We start from the raw sequence: 22,119 nt of genomic DNA on the forward strand, positions 1-22,119 counted from the left end.
TGTATGTAAATCCAAAAATGAACGAAAATGAACAAAAATATGTTGTCAGAAGTAAAAAATTGAGTGTTTAGAAATGGATCCCCAAAAGAAGTTCATTCTTACTAATAACTTCAATGTAATTGTGAAAAATGTGCAAACCGAAGTTCAAGTAGTTTTTGATATTAACGGTTGTCTATTCAGCTTGAATTACGATCAGTGGACAGAGTTTAAGAAGTCATTGTTTCCTATAGAGAACGAAGTTAACAGAAGATTCCATTATGAGTATCCGAACTTGTAATTTTAAGTATGTTCTAAGTGTTTTATGGTGATAAAGCCATAAAACTGAGATCGTTAAACATACACAATGCATAAGGAGAAGCAGTACTTTTGAATGTCATTCGAATTTTAAATATCCATACATAAATAAGAGATTTATTTGAGTTTTTTGTAATTATATCCTTAGAGTTATCCAATTTATAAGATAGATAGGAAATTTATTTGTCTATTGATTGCCGTTTGAATTTTGAAAATCGGTTAATAAGCAACGGAAATATAACAAATTCGGAATAGTATCCTTAAAGGTATGCAACCCACAATACATTCGCAAGATGGCAAATTTATTTCTCTGTCGAATGTCGTTTGAATTTTGAAAATCGGTTAATATTCGATGAAGTTACAGAGAATTTTTAAAAAAATCAAAATTTCGGGAATTTTTTACGGGTTTATTTTTGAGTTTTCAGGAAAATGTTATTCTTTAAAAAAGTCTTAGAATTTTGTGAAGATTATGCTAGTATTTTTTATTTTTCAAATGTCTGAATTTTTATTTTTGCAGTGTATACCAACTCATAATTTTTGTTCAGAAATTTGCCAACTTTTTTATTTGATGAGTTAGCACATTATAACTATGGGGACGTAAGACTACCCTATTAAAAATATTTTGGGTAAACACTATAATATTGAGCAAGTTAGTTGGCAACACTGACATTTTTTTCTTTTTTTGAACATTGATGTTTTAGCTATATTTCCTAGCTAGGTGGACATTCTAAGAAGTTACTCAGCTACTCAGTAGATAGTGCTGTATATCATGTAGTTTATCACTTTGCTAATAGATGGCGTTGCTTGTAGAAGTATTTGTTCATATATAAGGACCAATTTTCACTCATATATACAGCGTTAATCCGTAGCTCAGTTGGTTAGCGCGCAGTTCCAAAAAGCTTGTGGTTCGTAGCTGATAATGTAAGTTCGAATCCTCGCCATGGAATTGCAAATTTATATCTACGGCCGGGGTATAAATTTGTAATTTCTCAAGGAACTGTAAAGTGAACTGAGCTATACTGCTGTCTTTCATCACAGATGGTTACAGTGTTCTCACCTCTGACTCATGTGTGGATATGGCTGGGCGTCTCTGTTACTTGGGGCAGCAAAAGGGGGGAAGGAAGAGGGAAGGAAGGGGAACCTGGCGCCAGGGATGGGATGGGATGGATGCAATAAGATTGTGAGCTGTGTGGGTGAATGTTGTGACTCGTACTCAGATAGGTAGCTATACTGAGGCTGGGTGGAAAGCCACAAGTTCACTTACAGACCTCAAAGGAAGGAAGGAAAGAAAGAAAGAAGAAAGGCACATAGAAATTGAACAAAAAATCCTAGGATCTATCTTGGGGGGAAAACAACAACAACAACATCAGCGCTGACCTCTCAGATGGATCCTAGGATTTCTGCGACGGCAGTTTTGCTAAAATAAACTCTGATTTTTTAAACATATTTATTTAACCTACTTCTTATGATCTCGTGTTGTGATGTTCCAATGTTAGTACTGGAATCGTTCAAAATGAATCAGTGACAGATCACCTGTTCCGAAGCTATATGTATTCTTTCTCATTGAGTTTTTAAAGCTAATTATTAACGGATTTTCATGATTCAAGTGTCAAATGAAAGCTTATAAACTGGAGATTAAGATGCGATAAATATATTTTGTGTAGGATTGTAAGTTTTTATGATTTTAAATGTCATAAAAGCATATTCAATCTCACTTTGGGGTATCCCTCTGTGTCAAAGTGCACAGTGGCGGCTTCATAGTTTTTGTTAGTTAGGGGGTGGAGGGGGAAAGTGCGCTGGTAGTTATGTAACCAATCTACTCCAACAACATATGCAAATAATACTGCCACTGTGACTACAGTTCCTACTGCCCCATTATTGAGGTGCCTGAGTTTTATGTCAGTTAACAATATACAGCTATAACATTTGTACAAGATATATATTGATTTTGAATAAGAAAGAACCTAACATAATGAGAAAATGAAATTGATCAAAGTACTAAAAGGTACAAAAACAACTCATTTATAAGTATGCTTTTTTCTCAATTCTATATTTTTAATACTTCTTTACTCCAGTTTAGAAAATATAAGACATAATGTGCTAAATGAAACAAAACTTTCAAATTCAATCTGTTTCTTTGCTTCTAAAGTATATACCAAACTGCTGCTATCCTTTACTGGTCCTTTTTATGTAACCTATCCTCCATTTCCCATTGCCCCATTTTTGGGGCGGTCACCTGTGCACAGGTAAACGTTCAGAAAAATGAATTGTCACATTTTTGTGTTACTCGGACTCTAAATAGACCAAGTAAAGTGAGAAACTACAAAAAAAATTTAAAAATTGGAAGCTATGGGTTAAGGCAACAATAGTCTATACGCAATGGTAGAGTAGACTTTTGTAGAAGAAGGTGACTAAAATAATGAAAGAAATGAATCAATAGTGGTATTAAGATATAGAATATAATTAAGAACTAGACCAGAATAAATAAACGCATACAGTGCTTCAATTACGAATAACAAGTAGTCAAGACATGTTAATTTTTTCAATAAGATGCTATTAGTAAATAAAAATCACAAGCTTCTGAATGTTAGGTATATGCGAAAGTTCCTTAACGTTATTTGAAACATTGCAAACTTACTTGCTGACAATGGGCTGACTAAATGGAAATGGACACTCAATGATCCAGCACTTTGTCCCCATATAGTAATGCGATTAGGATCACCACCGAAATATTGGATATTTTGATTAACCCATTGAATTGCTTTCACTTGATCCAGCATTCCAGCATTGCCTGGAATCTCGTCCGTCTGAAGCGAAAGGAAACCTTTAAAAAGAAGATAATATCCATTAAAAGCTGCAATATTAACATATTGGTTCATTCTATAAATATTAGCTTAAAGAGGCAGTTTCTTAGCTGGAACTCTGAGAATATTTGGTATTCAAAACTTAAAGCACTATGCAATTTTTATAGTATGTGTAATACACATAACAGTTTGTATTAGAAACTTTGTCAATAGAAAGCAGAGTTCAAAACTCAGCAGAAGTCACATCGTTTGTGCCAATTTGGTAATTATTTTTTTATTATTATTATGAAAATATTTGCACACATTTTACCAGATATATAACATATGGCAATCTGAATCTAACAATTACTCCAATCTAATATAGCCTAAATATAATTAATACTTGAAACTGTTAACTGTCGTTTCTGGTCGTATACTGTAATCACACTAGTGGTAATTACAGTAATCACACTAAGTTGTGTACGAACTGCATTCAGCATATGTAAATTTAATCGTATATTATATCGATTACCATAACATATTATTATGACACATCAATGCCATCACATATTTTCACAGATCTCAAAATTCTGAACCTTTTTTTCAATTGTGTCGCCGCCACTGAACAATTCAAAATCTTGTATTTTTTGATATAGCAGAGTACAAGTCTAAAACAATAACATGCCGCGCCAGCTCAACGGCTAATAGTTTTAGATATATTTACCTCCAAATGTCATTTTCTCACGGTTTTCGACAGCTCAAGCTCTGAAACTATGCCCTTGTGATCACAGATTCATATGAAATATTTCCTTACTTTGATGTGAGGAATGACCTGTTTCGGTTTATCGATCTACTTCACCAGCACAATGTATATATATATATATATATATATATATATATATATATATATATATATTCGTTCTGTATCTCGCAATACCTCGCATATTAAAGTAATTAGAGCATTTTTAGTTCACACCAAGATTGTATCTGGCAGAACTTGTTTCATCAGTTGGCAAAATACCGTAAGTATCCGGCTAATAATAGCAGAGTCTAAGGAATTGAAATATGTTGTTTATTTTTGTAGCGGATTTTCAATCCTGCAAAACGTTGTATGTAGATTTTTCTTTTTTGTATCGACAATGAATTACTTCGATGCAAGTTGAGATATTGTCAGCTACTTCCATTTCAGCATTAGGTAGGTGTAACAACAGGAAACAGAAAGTTGAAAGAGCGATGCAAATGTAAAAGAAATCAGGATTTTTCATTTTACTTTTGTAGTAGAATAACAGAAGAAGGACGAAAATGTATTTGATAGATTTCGGAAGATGTCATGGGATGCTTAGAGGACTCTAATTACATCTTGGGTTCAACATACAGCTACACAACATAGAAGGAAGAATTAATATCCAGAATCTTCCTCCAAGGGATTTTCACTTCAGTATTATCTGCACATAAGAGGTCATGGACAGTGTGCATTCCAAACAATATTTCTATCCTCCTTAGAAAATGGTGAAAGAGTTGTTAGAGACTAGGTACTGAAAAAATCGTCGTAACAATCTACAATAAACGCTAACCAAGAACACGTTCAAGTTCTCATGTTCAAAGTGCGATGAAGTTCTAAGATCCACTTTCAAAGATGGAGTCCCATTACTGCAGAGCAACTTCCAGAAAAGCATACCTAGAACCAAGTTGTCGCTCTTCTTGTGCTCTTTATGAAGAGTACAAAGCCTTCTCTACTAAGAGAAATGCTCTATTTCATGGAGGGTGGAAAACATTCATGAGTACTGTGCACAAGAATATCAGTTTGTCAATGCAACTAATGTCAGCATTTCAAAGTAGGAGTATTTTCATGGAACGAACATGAATAGTATCTTCAACAAAAAAAAAAGATAAAAAGAAAAGGAAAGAAAGAAAAAGAGCAGCTCGTGAGGAGAAAAACTGTCATGAATAATTCACGTGTTCTAGTGTATAATGTTCACGTTCAAAAAACTTTACTGTGCCCTAACCTGAAGTCATCTGCATCGTACTAGAAGACGAGGTTGAAGCTACACAAATACGTAATTTATAGCATGGTCATACTCGATGAGCGTTGCTTTGTGTGGCATGAGGGAAGCGGGGGTGTAGGAAGTATAAACATCTCGTCACTTACGGAATCATTTCTCAAAGTAGAAATTGAAAGTCACAATCCAACAGAGATAATCATATGCAGTGACGGATATACAAGTCAGAACCGAAATGTTAACATGGCCAATTACTATACGTCACCTGGCAATTCAAACAATGGTTGCAATTACATAGAAATATCTAGAAGTTGGGCATACACAGATGAAAGGGGATACCGCACATAGTGTGATATAAAGGAAAATCGCTAATAAAAATATATATATATATACCTTCATGTAGTCCGCGTCATGAAGGCTGCTAGGACTAATCCAAAGCCGTACATTGTTACATCTGTCACGTACCATGATTTTATAAATACGGTCCTGTTCATAACTCTACAATAAGAACCGGAGGAATGAAAGTTTATCCTGAAGTTACAAATGTTTGAACTTTACGATATAATGTAACCATAGATTTCGGAATAAGTATTAAATTAAATTTCGGCGATACGTGGATGCCATTGCCACATCAAATGCTATAATGGTACGCACACTCCTGTATACTGAACTTTTGCCTATAACCACACGTAAGTTCAGTGATTTACAAAATACGAAGAGAAGTCTGGAGCAAGATTATATGTATTTCTACGATCAATTAGCTCAAGCATGTAAAGATGGTAGTTGTTGCCCACATATTTAATCAATATAATATAGTAATGGTGATGGGAAGAGACCAATGGAACATAATAATTTATCTATTAGTTCTGATTTTAAGAGTATTTTCTGTTTGTTTCTTTGATAGATTATAACAATTGTGTCAACGTTTAACGAGAGTGACAATCCAACCAATTTCAATTGAACTAACTATGAGTTACCATGTTGCACATTGTAAAGGGAAGGGTCGGAAATTCATTAATAGTTCTACAATCCCTCTCGTTAAACGTTGCAAATATATTTTTAATATTCACGTTTCTAAATAAGTAAGGACTAAACTGTTCCAATAGAACAGTAAAAAACACAGAACCTATATGAAAGAGTTTTATTGTTCATAATTGTTGTAATACTGTTATTATTTGTATTTTTTACATTTACGTTCCTAACGTTGTAACAAATGTACAATAAAGAACTTTGGGTTTTATACTTTTACGAAATACTTCTCTTTAAAGTATTTATCTACCCCTTGTAAAAACCAACATACAATATTTGGAACATCTCCTCGCGAGACTCCACGAACCTAGCTCAAAAAATATCCCGACCAAAAGGACAAACACACACACACACACTCTCTCTCTCTTTGTGTATATATATATATATATATATATATATATATATATATATATATATATATATATATATATATATATATATGAAGGAATAACAGCCTTTTCATTGTTTTTCGGAGCCTAATTGTTGAATCTGCTTCTATCGTAAAACTCTGATTTCGCTAAACTTGACAAAGAATATAACAATATACAGTTTGTCCAACAATAAGCATGGAATACAAAGACCAGTAGTAAACTCTAAAGTTTCGCTATAGCCTTTCCCCGGAATTAAATGCATAGATCTATTATTTCCAATTCGAAGTCAATTTCACCTCTAGTTCAGTAGTGACGCAGTTCTTGTTCTTTGTAGTCGAGGAAGCGCACTTAGTTTCAAAATGCAGATGCCTCACTCAGAAAGGGTCCCCTCATCTCATAGAGACAATAATCTTTTGTCAGTGTAGATCTTACCGAATTGTTTATCTCGGTTGCTCTTTCCATCCTTGTGAAAAATGACGAAAAACAATGAAGGTGTTCCCGTTAATCTGGACTTCCGTTAATCTGGGCTCTAGAAAGGGTGTAACAAAAGAATTGAAGAAACATTGCGCTTGGTTGCTTACAGTCCACTGCCTCAGTCATCGCTTTGAATTGTGTATTAAATTGACTGTATCAAATGGACCTACCTTTCAGAAATTCAGAAATACTTAGTTCTTTATAGGACGTGCATGACTTTTAACGTAAAAGCCACATTCGTTTAGATCAGTGTCGGGAGTTGGCTGTATTAATAGTAGGTGAAAATTGTTCAGTGCCACTGACTAGGTGGAGGGACTGCGATGGTTTCCTCACAAAAAGCAGGCCCTGGATTTTCAGCCTAAAACCTATGGGGTTACTGTGAATCAGCTCGAGACACTTGCTATTCAAAATTTTCTCATCAAATCGGTTCTAAATTATTGTGGTTGGTTCGAAAACTTAAGTCGGCAAAGTTTATTGTGTGAATGCTACTTTCTTTTAAAAAAGAAATACTGAATCACTTCTCTAAACTATCGCATGCGTTGCAAGGGGATGAAATTGACATTGTATACACTATGAACCTTCTCAAACGTTTATACACCTCTCTAAATGGCGAAATCCGGTATTTTCTCTTAGCTTCTTACGATGTTACTCTTTGAAACAATTGAAGGGACCTCAGACTCAGACAATTTGAAATTTGAAAGGATAGCGCTGACAAATCCTTCTTCCGTTGAAGCTTCTAGAAGCTACAAAGATATTTGGACAAATCTGCACGACATTGTTTACAATAGGTTTCCGGACTTGGACGAAAATAATCTGTTAATAAATTGTATGAAAATCCTATTCGATAAAGCATGGCTAAGAAAGAAATGGGGTGGATGAAATCATTTTCTTCTGCAAGCATTATGAAAGGTTATTATTAACAATAGAGTGTTAATTGACATAATTCCTGATAAGTGGGTGGACTTCAACATTTTCTGGTGCGCTAATATGAGACATTTGCCGGGAAGTCAACTTGGGATAATTGTTATGAAGAATAATGGGGAACATTTTCCGAAATTCGTTCATCTGATAAATATTTTGGGGTTGTTTCTTGTTTCCAATTCCTCATTTGAAAGTAAATTCTCAACAATGAATAGCGTGAAAACGGACTATCGAAATCAATTCAAAAATGAAATACATTGACTGGTTGATGAGAATTTTTATTGAAGGTCCTCCACTGGCACCATTTTCACCATCAAGTTCGGCAGAGATATTTTTAAAGAGAAATCACGTAAGCTAGAAACAGCTCCATATGGCTCCAGACCGAGTACTAGTTCAGCTGATTTATAAAGTGACAGTTTGGTACATGTTTCGTAGTCAATAATTTTCTCCTGCTGTATTTTTATCAAGGAATTTATTTGCCAACAAATATTAATGCATGAATTTTACTGTAATTTGCAAGGACTGTTGAAAGTGTCAAGGATTCAAATTATTTTTTTCTAATTCATTGTTACGTATGTTCTTGATACTTTACTTTCCATGTTTATGAAGCTTGTAATGAACCAACCAACTGCTTCTGATTTACCAAAATTTTTTTGCTTTCAATGCTACGTAACTATAGATAATAATAATAATAATTAGCAAACGCGCACGTCCTGTGCAAGCGCAGGATAATATTGTTGTCCGAATGATTGCATGTGATATAAAATTTAAAATATTTATGACTAGCAAAGTAGTTTTAATAGCACGTTAATAATATCTTTAATTAAGAATTTCTCGATAATTACCTACTCAAATTTAAGACGTCCTCGAATCTAAAACGCACCCCGATTTCGCTGGGTTAAATTAAGAAAAAAAATAATATGTTTCGTTTTTACTATTACTAAAACGCTCTTTGATATTGGTCATTTTCGGTGATTTTTATATATCCCTCTCCCCTTGTTGCGCGGCAGGGCATGATAAAAATTATCCCATTCCCGAATTTCATGTATGTTGAAAATTTGATCGAGATCGGTTGGGTGATTCAAGAGTTAAGTTCTATTTATTTTTATTTATTAATCTCCCACCCCTGTACCCCTCCCATGGGTTCTACCGTCTAAGTGAAAATATTTTTAATTTTTTTTCTTTTTTTTTAGGCTCGAAAGTCATCTATGTTGAAAATTTGATCAAGATCAGTCAGGTGGTTCAAGAGTTATTAAGTTTTATTTATTTTTATATATTTTCCTCCTCCTCCTCTCCTATCCCTAAGATCTACCGTCAAAGGGATATGAATAAAACCACCCCTGGTCCTAACCTCATCTATGTTGATAATTTGCTTAAGAACGGTTCGGTGATTTAAGCAAGAAGAAGTCAAACAGACAGTCACTTGCATAGGCGCCGACTTGAAGAAAATATTGGGGGGGGGCTGGCGCAAATCCCGGGATGATGAGAGGAACATGTCCCCTCAATCTTGAACCTGGGGGGACAGTTCCCCCAATAGTCTGACGTGAAAAGTGCTTTTTGGGATAAGTGTTATGATTTGTGTCCGTCTGCCATAAAGGAATGTGAGATGTAATTGATTTCTCTTGGCTTTTACCGGTACATTTATTTTTATTTTTTATTTTTTTTTTTAGAAAGAATCGTATTCTGTAGTAGTTCAAACTGAACTTCGTGCTGTAGTGTAGGGATGCGCACGAGACAAACTTTGGGGCTGTCTCGACTCGAAAATGTGCTGTAAAACTGATGTCTTGACTCGAAAAATGTACATTTTTCTATTAGAAGGGCTTTGTCTCGACTCGAATTTTGTCAGGAAAATTCTGTCTCGTCTCGTCTCGTGCGCATCCCTAGTGCGTTTAGTAGTCTCATCAATATGCATTAGTTCCACATCCGCTACTTGGGCACAAATTGCAATAGATGCCAGAGGAGAATATGCCCCTCTCCTCATTCTGGAAAATTGTCCCAGCTGTAGGTACGGGCACAAATTCCGGAGTAATTGGGAGACATGTCCCCCCAACATTGGAACTTGAGGCTTCCCCAATAATCCGATTTGAAAAGTGCTTTTTGCAGATAAGTGTGATGATTTGTGTCCGACTGCCTCAAAAGAAAGTGAGATGAAATTGATTTCTCTTGGCTTTTCCATTTTTAATGAAAATGAAGGTGTGCGACTGTGCGGGACGTAACCTGATGTGAAATCTTATCTCCTCCTCATTCCTAGGCCCTAGCACACGAAGAGTATATAGACTACCCTATGTCAGTAGAACCCATCTTTTCAGCAAACGCGCATTTCATCTATTTGTAGTATCAGTCTAGGCATCTACTCATGCTTCGTAAGCAAAGAAAAGAATTTAATTGCTGGAATATTTTTCTCCGTAAACTTAAGGTTATATCTGTAACCCTTAAGTACTCGCGCGGGGTGTTCACAGACCCCCAACCAGGTAACTTTTGTGTTGCTAGCCAGAAGTCCTGATGAAAAAATATTTTTAAAAAATGTCTCAAAACGAGTTCAAAAAATTTGATCGCAGCAAATACTTTTAAAAACATGCCTAGAGTTACGCAAGAGTATATGACATGCGTCAGATTTCTGTGACGATTCCTGAAATGCTATTGAGATTATCATCATTTTGCTCAAATAAGAGTATTGTTGTGTCATACATAATTTTCTTTCTTCATAGTTTTGGGGAAATCATTATTTATATTATTATAAAACAAGTGTCCAAAATTTTAACGTGGATCATTGTTGATGCCTAAATGGAAAAATACCAATTATAAATATGCATGTATTCAGATTTCAGAATGTGTTTACGGCAGTGATTTGTAATACGGATAGGTACTACTACTACTTTATCTACATCGCCTAATATATAATATACTCTACAACATGTTCACCTCAGAAATCAGATTCATCTACCGTAATATGAAAATCTTTGAGTTTTATGTCCCACGGTTATACTGGCTGGGCTAAAGGAGACTGTGATAATGAGAAATGAACGAAATGGTGGAAGGAAGAAAGTGGGAGGAAACGGGAGAACCCCGAATAAGCCCACGCACATGGTGTTTGTCCACTACAAAGTTCACTTCGCGGGAGCAGGGTTTGAACCCGGGACCATGCACCAGAGGTGAACGCTCTACAACTGAGCCACTGCAGCCCCTTACCGTAATATGGGTTTCATCTCCCTTCCCTAGAGTAAGTCTCAAATCTGCCCACCTCGCAATGTTGAAGATAACCAGGGGTGCCTTTAGGATTTTGCTTCGAGATCAATGTCCAACACAGGGAAGGAAGTGGGCAATTGCCCACCTGAGTTTGAGAATTAAATGTATTTTAATTTATGCATAAATTGAAATTTTAATGGCAAGAATTGCAGACTGATAAATCCTATATAGTATAATCCTATATAGTACAAAAATTTAGGAGTGAATCTCACTTTTTATTCTATCCATAGAAGAAAAAGAAAGTATACTCTTGGCCTATCTAATTTTCCGGGTTAATTATTCCTCCGTTTTGATTTTCTTTAATTCAAACATTTCCTTGTTTTTAAAATAACAAAACTATATCATTTTTCCTTTGCTATAATAACAAAAGCCCCGTTATGTTGATATCCGCGCAAGTTGGTGTGGAACATCAGTTTCGCTTATCAACTCCTCTTAGTTTTGGTGTTACTGACGACGGCCGACTTGAATTACAACTGACAACGCTCAAAAGTATGATAGGCGAAACGAAAGAAAGTAACATCAAGAAAAAGAAACAGAAAAGTAGAAAGGACAAAAGAAAGAAAAAGAACGCAATTCTTACTTAGAATGAAATTTGACAAATGCAGTATTATTTCTGAACAAAGAGCATAAGAAAATGGGAAGTCAATGAAATTCTTAGAAATGCTAAGAAGGATTATTGATTATTGTTCTAAGTGGAATGCGAAAACTAACAAATTTATTACGGGGCGAGCTTGAGCGCGATAGCACCCTATACGCCAATGAAGACAACTCTGCTCCCCTGATCCTCCACAGCATTGTTTTTGAACTTCATAAATATTTTGAACATCGGTTATATATATACCGGTCCCCCCAATGTTGAAGACAGATTTGCGCCGATGGGGGGGGGGGCAAACAATGACTAAATATATCATCATATTCAGACGTTTTCTATCAACTGCTTGATAAAAGCCTCTCCCCACAGAATCTCGGCCCGCTCCATCCGCTCCGCTGCGAAATTCACAACCGAAATCAAATTTGCCTGAAACAAATTCAAGTTCAAAATTTCGGAACTTCACTGCAAGTTTGCGCACCACATTGATCTTCCCTTGTCATATCAGTGCTGCGATAATGTTGGTTGAAGCTTCACTGCTCTATTAAACACAACATTTTTAAAAGTGGCGTTTTCTATCGAATAAGAAGGCTGTTCCTAATATTGAATTAGAGGTACGACGAAGTTTACGTCAGAAATTCTTACTCCTCTTTGTTAATTTTTCCTAAACTGGATTATATTGGGGGGGCGAGGACCCCACCTTTAAATATTGGGGGGGGGGACAAAAGTGTCCTGCCCCCCCAAAGTCGGCGCCTATGGTCACTTGTATTTTATTTTATTTTATTTCATTTTATTTTTACATATATGTCACCCTTGCCATCCCTTACATTGTGCCTTCAAAGTAAAATAATGAAAACATCTCACTTCAAAACCTTATCTATGTTGAAAGTTTGATCGAAATAGGTCGTGTGCTTAAGAATTAATACTTTTTTTCATTTTCATATATTTACCCTCCTCCTCTCCCCTCTCCTAAGTTCTACAATCAAAATGAAATAATAAAAAAACTTCCCAGGTTCGAAACTTCATCTATGTTCACAATTTGATTAAGAACGATCGGGTGGTTCAACAGTTATTAACTCACTAACATGGTCACTTTTATTTTTTTATTTATTGTTTTTTTTATCTTCCTCTCCTTCCCATCCCTACGTTTAATCGTCAAAGTGAAAGGGTAAAATTCACTCCAGACACAAACGTCATCTATGTTGAAAATTTGATCGAAATTGGTCGTTTGGTTGAAGAGTTTTTAAGTTTAATTATTTTTTATAACTCCCCATCCTTCACTTTCTTTACGTTCTACCGTCAAAGTGAATAGCTAAAAACACTCTCGCAGGTCAGAACTGCATCTACGTCAAAATTTTGATCGAGATCGGTCGGGTGGTTCAAGAGATTAAGTCACAAACACAGTCACCTTCAATTTGGTTCTGAATATTTTTGTTCACACACACTTCTATTAATATGTACATAATAATAATAATAATAATAATAATAATAATAATAATAATAATAATAATAACAATAATAATAATAATAATAGTAATAATAATAATAATAATAATAATAATAATAGTAATAATAATAATAATAATAATAATTATAATAATATATTCATTAAAGATATCCAATAAATGCGAAAGTAACTTACAATTCCATTCATAATGAATGGACTTGTGAAGTACTTTCGTATTTATTGGACCTTTTTTTTATGAATCTATAATTACTCATTATAGTATAGAAAATGGGATACAAAATTTACAAATTTCAATTTGTATCGCCATTTACTACACAAAATGTAAAATAGCATATATATATATATATATATATATATATATATATATATATATATATATATATATATATATATCGAGTGTTCTAAAAATGTCGCCCACGGATAACAGAGCGCTATTCTACAGGTCAAAATAAAATGAAAATACTATATAATGAATTACCCTCCATTGCCTCTTTTAGCAGCTATGGGAAATAAAAAAATCACTATGTTGCAAAGTAGCAAATAAGGTTGGGACTATTAGCATTGTTCTGTGATCCATCAAGCACTTACATTGATTGTTACGCTAATATGTGGCTCTAGTGTTAACATCTGTCGAACTTAATTGCCATCTGTACAGAATGGATGCAACTATTTAATGAATTTGTATATCTACTCTGGTTTTATTTTTTATTTTTTATTTATTTATTTATTTTTTTTAGGAATTCGCGTCTTCAGGCGAGAACCCGAAATATATTCAATTATATATATTTTTCACTTTATTTTGACATGTAGAATAGTGTTCTGTAGTTCATGGGCGCCATTTTTAGAATATCCGATATATTTAATTTTGGTGCACATGGGATGTAGTTTTCCCAAAAGTAATGGCGAAAATTGAAACCACACATTCTGGCGCCAAAAGAAGCAAAAATGTTTATGTGACATACAGTTTGAAAATGGACAGGGGCGGAGATAGACAGCTTCGAATATGGGGGGAAAGTAATTTCACACCTGCCTAATGGAATAATGATAGCACCTAGGAATGGGGTCCAGAAATTAATTAAAATAAAATCGGCTGGACCTTTAAACGCATAGTACATAACTGCGTTAGGGATTCTCCGTACTTTATGCAGGGATTCACCAAATATCTGTACCGCAGAGGTAATGAGACAGTTCAGTAAAGATGGAAACCATACACAAAGAAGTAGTTATCCATGGCATGATGCCACGCTCATTTACAATGGGAGTCAAAGCAAAGACCACTGAACATGGCTGCATAATCTCAGGGAGCAATGGAAAGTAGTATACCAGATAGACATTTGCAGAGGGAGGGTAGCAATAAGAACAAGTATAACTAGTCGTGTAATGTAATGAGATAATAGGCAGAATACACAATGGCGTACTCTACTTGTAACGTAGTATCTAACACAGATGTTCAAAGATGTCCAAAGTGCTGCCCTCCCACATATATGCAACGTGCTAATCGGAGCTGCAGTAAGTTTAGAATACGTTCTATCACTCCCTGTGTGTTGCCTAACTGTTCACAAGTATCTTCAGAGTTGTTTTGTAAGTCGGCAACTGTGTCAATAGGATAGTTGTAAATAACGTTTTTGAGGTGTCTCCAAATACAAAATCAATATGATGCAACTCCCGTTGATCTTGGAGTCCAATCTATATGCTCACTGTGGTCTATCCAGCTCCTATCATTCTCCCGGTAGGCAGGTGTGAAGTTAATTTTTCTCCACATTCAAAGTTGTCTAGCTCTGTCCCTCTTCACTTCTTGACTATATCATATAAACTGTTTTGCTTTTTTCGGTGCCAGGAATCTGTGGTTTCATTTTTGTCATTACACTTGGCATACCCCATATATATCACCTATATATTACCTCATATAAGGTAATTTCGTGTTATGGTACGCACACCCACGAGATGTATACTATGTGACAGTAAACTCCCCTTTGTGAAATAGTAGCTCCCTGCGAGAACGTTAACCCGTTCCGAAGTGACGACAAAGTCGTGAATTGACGTTTCCACATTATATTATAATTTAGAAGATACAATCGTGGTAACGGAAAAATCAAAAGAGACAAAGAAACGAAATTTTACACAAATTAACTATTGAAAGGAGGACACCTGCCCGTATATTGTTGAATATCACTAAATGAACAGTGTTGCCAACCCCACAAAAAGTTATGTCTTTTGTAACTCGAATGATCTAAATTGGATATCATCATTGGAAGCAACAATGAAAACAAAGATAAAAGAGATGATAAACGCAGATGAGCTTATCTTTGTAGTTAGCTTTCTCCAAATGGTTTAAGAGTTAGAGATGGCCGTTTAGGACATTGGGGCCATGACGATTGCTTAATGCCGGTCTTTCTCCACTTCGACCACCCACGATAAAAAACATCTGGGACATAGAAATTTCCAGAACGAAAGGAACCATCTTTTGATAACTTATTTTGCCCATAACAATTCATTTTTCACAAGTTGCGCCGCATTATCGTCTTTATTGAAAGGTCGTTGTTAAATGTAGCGTAGTTTTTCGCAAAGTTTACACATCTTCACAGCGCAATACCTTACGTTCGATGATAGAATTCCAACAATTTGTTGCATAATTACTAGCTCCAACTGTCAGCTGTGAAAAGATATCGTGACTGACCCGCTTATATACCCTGAGAGTTAGGACAATAACGCCATTTCGTTTGCAAAATGTTCAATACCTTTCAGATGACCTGGTCATCCCTGAAAATTTTACTAAATAAATATCCCAACTTCGATTACTCATTATGAGGGTAAAAGAAGGCCTACATACCATATTAAATTTTGTATGTTTACTAAGCTCTTATGGCCTTACTGTGACATTAGATTAAAATAGATTTGAAGTATTTCCCAAACATTATTATTATTATTAATCATAATAAATCTAATTTATTACTACAACTAATACACAGTAATATTCGCGTTTTCGCTTATTTAATCCCATTTTCTGTAACCGTGGGATATTACCTGTTTAAGGTACTAGAGTTTTAACCTTTATACGACTGCAACTTCAGCGCTCTCGCTATAAGTCATTCTGATCGTTTTCAGAATTGTCTGTTCCGATTATTTCCCTCGGCGTTATGATCGCTCAGGTGGGTGGTTTGACTGATTTTCCTAGTTTGAATTCTAACATATATGTGTCAATTGTGGTCACTTTGTGTGAAAGGGAATGTGTCCAATTCAACTAATAAAATGCCTTTCACTTTTGCACTATTTGACAGCTTCTGTTTTGGGGATGGTCTGCCCGTTTTGGAAATTGGAAATTCTAACAGTTATGTTGATCTCATGACAGTTCTTGTGGGCTATATGTCCATTGGGTGTTCTCATCGTTTCAGTTTTACCGAGTTCTGACCGTTTCTATGAAAGTTTTGAACGTTTGGGCTTTTGCACCTTATCTCTGTTTATGGAGTTTTCTCTTCACTTCGAAAATTGGATGTTCTGTTAATTTTGAACCATTTTCTGACAATGTTTGTTAACTATGTGAACACTGTGCATTCTGGCTTTAGACGACTGGACGTTTTGATTGATTTAGTAATTGTGCGTTTTGACTGCTTTCGTTATAACAGATAAGGTGGCCAATATAAAATTGACTTGAACTTTTTGGTTATCATTTTGTTATAATGTTATTTGTTTCTTAACGTATCACAATTCTGGGCTTGTACTGAATGATGTACTTAAAGTTTTCAATTTAATTTTCTAATTTTTGTGTTCACTTGTCGTTGATAACATGAAAATACACGTATTTCATGAAGTCTTGTGAATGTAAAAATGCCAACTGTTTTTTTACGTAACAAGATTTACAATACTTGAGAAATCCGTACGGCCTTAACCATTATGTAGTTAAATATTATTGTTCTTTATATTACATTGGAAACTAATAGTTATTTATTGATAGATCGAAGTATTTAGATTCCTACCAAAGGAAATGCATTACTGACAAACAAAATATTTTGTTATTATCAGACAAAGATTTGAATAAAATACGTTAATTGAGAAAAGAACAATGTGCGCCTAGATTTCCTAATATCCGTTTTCCTATTGAACATCCAGTTAAGACTTTGAAAGCGTTCCTACTTTCTTCTATCCTGACTACATGACCTGCCCACTTGAGCCTCCTAGATTTAATGATCTTAACAATGTTTGGTAAACCGTGTAAAATAAGTAGTTCCTCATTATGAAGTTTCCGGCATTCCCCATTCCCGTTCATCTGGAGTGCGAATATTCGTCTCAGGATCTTGTTCTCGAATACTTTCAGTTTAGGTTGTTTTCTCGGAATAAGCAACCATGTTTCGCAACCATACAGGACAGCAGACATGATTATCGTTTTATATATTTTAAGCTTCAAATTCCTCGACAGAATTCGCAATGGCAAGAAATTTTTAACTGAATAATAACACGAATTCTCTGCTTTTAGTCGACATTTAATTTCTTCGTGAATATGGTTTTCGTCTGTTAATATTGATTCTAGATATTTGAAAGTATCTACTTTATCAAAAGTATTATTTAATGTTTAATGCACCCTTAATTTGCCTTATTACGCTCCCGATGAACTTCCATGTATTTAGTTTTTTCTGCATTTACTTTTAAACCCATGTCCCTGAAAGCATTTAATAAGACCTCTCCATTTCTTTCGATTGTTCTCCTATCACCCCCTATTAAATTTACATCATCAACATATGCCATAACCTGATGAATACCGTTCAACTCTAGGCCCTGTTGCTCTCTTTAATTTTCCTTATAGCGTACTTTGGGACAAAGTTGAATAATAATGGCGATAACGTATCACCTTGTTTCAGACCATTCTCGACGTAAAATCTCGTAGACAAAAATTTTCCTACCCGAACTTTACTTCATAGATAGAAAATGTGCTTAACTAAATGCTAACCTTTGCACAAAAATACTATAGCATATATATCAACAAAACTCTAATTTAAAATCTCTAATTATTAAGAAATAATAGCCCAATTGAAAAATTGTACCATGTATTACACTGTTCATTAGAAATAGTAATTTTATATCTTACAATTTAAGAGATCATTTAGAGTTCAATATTTATAATATTTATTTAATGTTGGTAAATAAAACGTTTATAATAAAGTTACCTAAAAGTCCCAGTCGATACTGAATGCTAACTAAAATTATTTCTTCGTCCATTAAAAAGTCATGTTTCATTCCTGTACTGGAACCAGCATAAAAACCACCTCCATGTATGTACAACAACACTGGAGTATTTGAATCGTTAGACACCTGGAAGGAAAATATAGTTTATCTTCAAGTTGATAGATTTGGCCATTCTTTCATGCAGGCACAATATTGATTTTAGTAAAGCCTATAAATTTACCGTTCATGTCTTTGAATTCCACAATTTATTGAACTTCCCTGTTTTGAAGTTTATGTGGCTTGAGTTGCATTATATGATTATTATGGAATCTCATCTGACATGGTGTAGCGAATAATCAGTTAATTTGAAATTGAACAAAGAACTTACAAAACTATTTACTTAGAATAAGTAATTTAATCGATTATATGTTTATAATATTGTTATATTTAAGTATCAATTACTCAGGTATGCTTATAAGCTATCTTTATCATTTTCAATTATATTATACAGGGTGTTCCATAAATCTTAGTGCAGCGGATTATTTTGGAAACAAACATGATTAAAGCAAATCTGACTAGCGGAAGGCGGACTTGGGTAAAGGAGCTACCAATTGATGCATGCGTAGTGAATGGCGGCCATCTTGGATTCAGGTTATTTTTTTCAAATGTGAAGGTATTCATGTGACATATCAATTAGCACTGTTTTTTCTTCTTCACGGGAATGCAGTCCCGCAAGCAGAAGTTCGTTATCAAGTTCCGTTCCAAAGTTATAACGCCCAAAAGTCCCACCTACAGGATGTGCTCCACATGTTGACCGTCCATTGCAGCACACAAGCGGAGTCTCTTAATCCAGTCCTGCTGAACCCGTAACAACACAATGCGGGTGATGCTATCAGAGGCGTCCTGAATACCTCCCTGTAGGTGTGTAACAACCCGAATCTTCTGATACACCAGATATTTTAAGTGTCCACATAAAAAATCCAAGGTAGTGGGGTCCGGCGACCAGGTTGGCCACTCCACAGGGCCTCGGCGACCGATCCAACGTCCAGGAAAATGCAGATCCAAGCATTCCAGCACAGGCGGCAGGGCAACATCTTGCTGGAAATATCGTGGCAAGGTGGCATCAGGTCAAGGAAGCAACGGAAACACCAACTCCTGTAACATATCTAGAAATCGTACACCATTTCGGGTACCAGGAATGAATAAGGTTCCTATGATCGACGTGTTCCGCATGCCGCACCACACCATGATATGAACAGGGGTAACACTCTTGCAGGGATTGATCGCATGCAGGTTTGTACCAATATCGCATATTCTGGCGATTCACTTCCCCATCCAAATAAAAGTTTAACTCGTCGGTGAAGACAGCACTGGCTGCGAAATGTGGATCTTTGTCATATTGTGACGAAGCCCAATTGGCGAGTTCCATGCGCCGGTCTGCATCATCTTATGAAAGGTTGTGGACAAGCTGCAGCTTGAAGGGATGCCACTTGTTCGTATAGAGAATCCTCAACACAGAAACATGTGGTACGGTTTTTTGTTTCCTTGATGGGAAAGTGACATGGCACTAACGCTGCAAGAAAGACGTGACAGGTTTTCTTTTCGTAGCACGTAGAGAGAGATGGTACTTTTTTATTTTTATTTTTTTAAAGTACCATCTCGCTCTAGATGCAACGAAAAGAAAACCTGTCAAATTTGGGACGTCACGTCTTTCTTGCAGCGTTAGTGCCATGTCATTATCCCTGCAAGGAAACAAAAACCCGTCTACTTTGGGGCGTCATTACTTTGGAACGGGAAATGATAACGCATATCTGCTTGCTGGACTGCATTCCCCTGAAAAAACAGTTAATTCATGTGTCACATGCCTACCTTCCTATTTTAAAAAAATAACCTGGATCCAAGATGGTCGCCATTCACCACGCATGTATCAATTGGTAGCTCCTTTATCCAAGTCTAACCTCCGCTAGTCAGATTGGCTTTCATCATGTTTGTTTCCAAAATAATCCACTGTACTAAGACTTATGGACAACCCTGTATTATTCTGGGCACATATAAAAACTATTCTTCGTGTAAAATACGTAGTTTTCACTTGATTCGCCTCAATATGTCATTTAGACAATTGAAAATGTTTCTTTTGCTAAGTAATTAATCTAATTTTCTGTAGCTGTTTTGCTATTGCTGCATTAATGCTTAGTAGTGTTGCCAACATTTGGGAATATGGTAAGTTTGAATAAACTGGTGTAAAATTAAAAGTCAAAATTTATTTACTACCATCTTTAAGAAACAAATACTACTAGGCAAAATTATCAAGACAAATTGGTCGGTGTTGTAAGTAACCAGGAATAAACTACCAAAATGCGACATACTTGCTGGAGATAGTGTAGAGTTACATTCCTTCAACACTCAATGTGTTAACAAGTTATGATTCTTTGTTTCAGTTCCAGTGATAAACATACAAGAATCAGATAGTTGTTGATATGTCTAAGGGAAGTCAGAACTTAAGAGGCATATTGAAACCTATTCGACCAATCACAACTATTTATCTGCTGGTCAACCGGACTACAAATATGCCAGCGTGGATTCATTACCTTGAATGAGTCCGAGGACTTCTCAAGTCATCAGGAATAAAATGACTGGACTGCAACGAAATCCGTTACGGAAGAATATATTCCAGATACTATTTGATCATCTATGATTTCGTCGTACAAATGGTTTTTTCAACTCTGCTGCCATAGTAGAGCACGATCATAAAGGCAAGTGGCAAGTATGTAGTTATGTGGTTCAAATGTAATTTATTCCACATCATATTAGGGAGTACATTTATTGACATTAGGGAGTACATTGTATTCCAAAAATGACCGTCTGAATGTAGTATTATCAATCGGAACCACTCCAATGCTTCCTACATTGCAAAGAACTCAGTCACTGGTGTGATGGTTTTTGAAGGATATCACAATATGGAATCATGAACCACATGTTTAACAATCATAAAAGCGCGTGCTGTGAACTACTTGTATGATATTATGATACCTGTAGACAAATCTTTTAATCATACTTCATTTCCCAATATCAAAAGAGTCTTACAAAAGTATTCAATTCCAGTAAAAGTATTCAATTCATACAAAGTGGACACAGACTAGGCTTAAACAATAAGTTTCCAACCTTGTTACGGTGTACGAGTGGTTAAGTTGCAAGCTTGGTCTGAATCCCTTGTTAGTATTTTATAATGTTTGATTGGAGACCACGTACACTCTGATGTATCTGTCCCTGAAACGTGCCCTTCCTCGTGAAAAAGCTGTGTTTCCTTAGGCAGTAACACTTGTTGTTATGAACGACTGACCAACAAATTCACGATCGAGCTTGGCCTCCCTCTGCAAGTCATTTTGAATAGTCTTTATATGTTTCCTGTGCGCTGAACTTAAGTCAATAAATCCGTGGATAGAACATCGCCATGCTCACACTTGCTTGTGTATATCACCTATTGGCATGTGTAACATTTTGTCTTGACCAGGTGATTTTAATGTTAAACAAATCAAGTGAGTAGTGTTAAAAAATAATATGTGTTTTGAGAATCAAGTACTACCATGAGCAAAATAAATGACGCGTCTCTTTATTTTGAAGTTTTTTGAAAATATCTCCGTTTTCTTTATATGTTCGAAATTTCGGAAGGTTTCCCCAGCAGGACAGGTTAATAACAAACCCGTTTTTAATATTTGTGTTAGATATTAGCTTAAAATAAAGAAATTAGAAGCAAAATACATTAAATCGACAGAAATCTCGAGAATTA

At 35.4% G+C, this 22,119-nt stretch overlaps 1 protein-coding gene across 1 annotated transcript in view; it reads right to left on the reverse strand.

The window, feature by feature from the left end:
- The window catches only part of LOC145692450 (cholinesterase 1-like), a 103,739-nt gene extending 83,978 nt beyond the window's left edge, over window positions 1-19,761 (reverse strand). Inside the window, exons 1-3 of the mRNA XM_081767758.1 lie at window positions 19,573-19,761; window positions 18,335-18,479; window positions 2,933-3,118 (exon numbers count right to left, since the gene is read on the reverse strand). Of these exons, the coding sequence (XP_081623884.1) occupies window positions 2,933-3,118; window positions 18,335-18,479; window positions 19,573-19,761 (520 nt within the window). The remainder of the gene's footprint in view (window positions 1-2,932; window positions 3,119-18,334; window positions 18,480-19,572) is intronic.
- Window positions 19,762-22,119: the final 2,358 nt, after the last annotated feature.

The sequence above is a fragment of the Thermobia domestica genome, chromosome 8 (genome assembly GCF_964235325.1).
Source record: "Thermobia domestica chromosome 8, izTheDome1.hap1.1, whole genome shotgun sequence".
NCBI lineage: Eukaryota > Metazoa > Arthropoda > Insecta > Zygentoma > Lepismatidae > Thermobia > Thermobia domestica.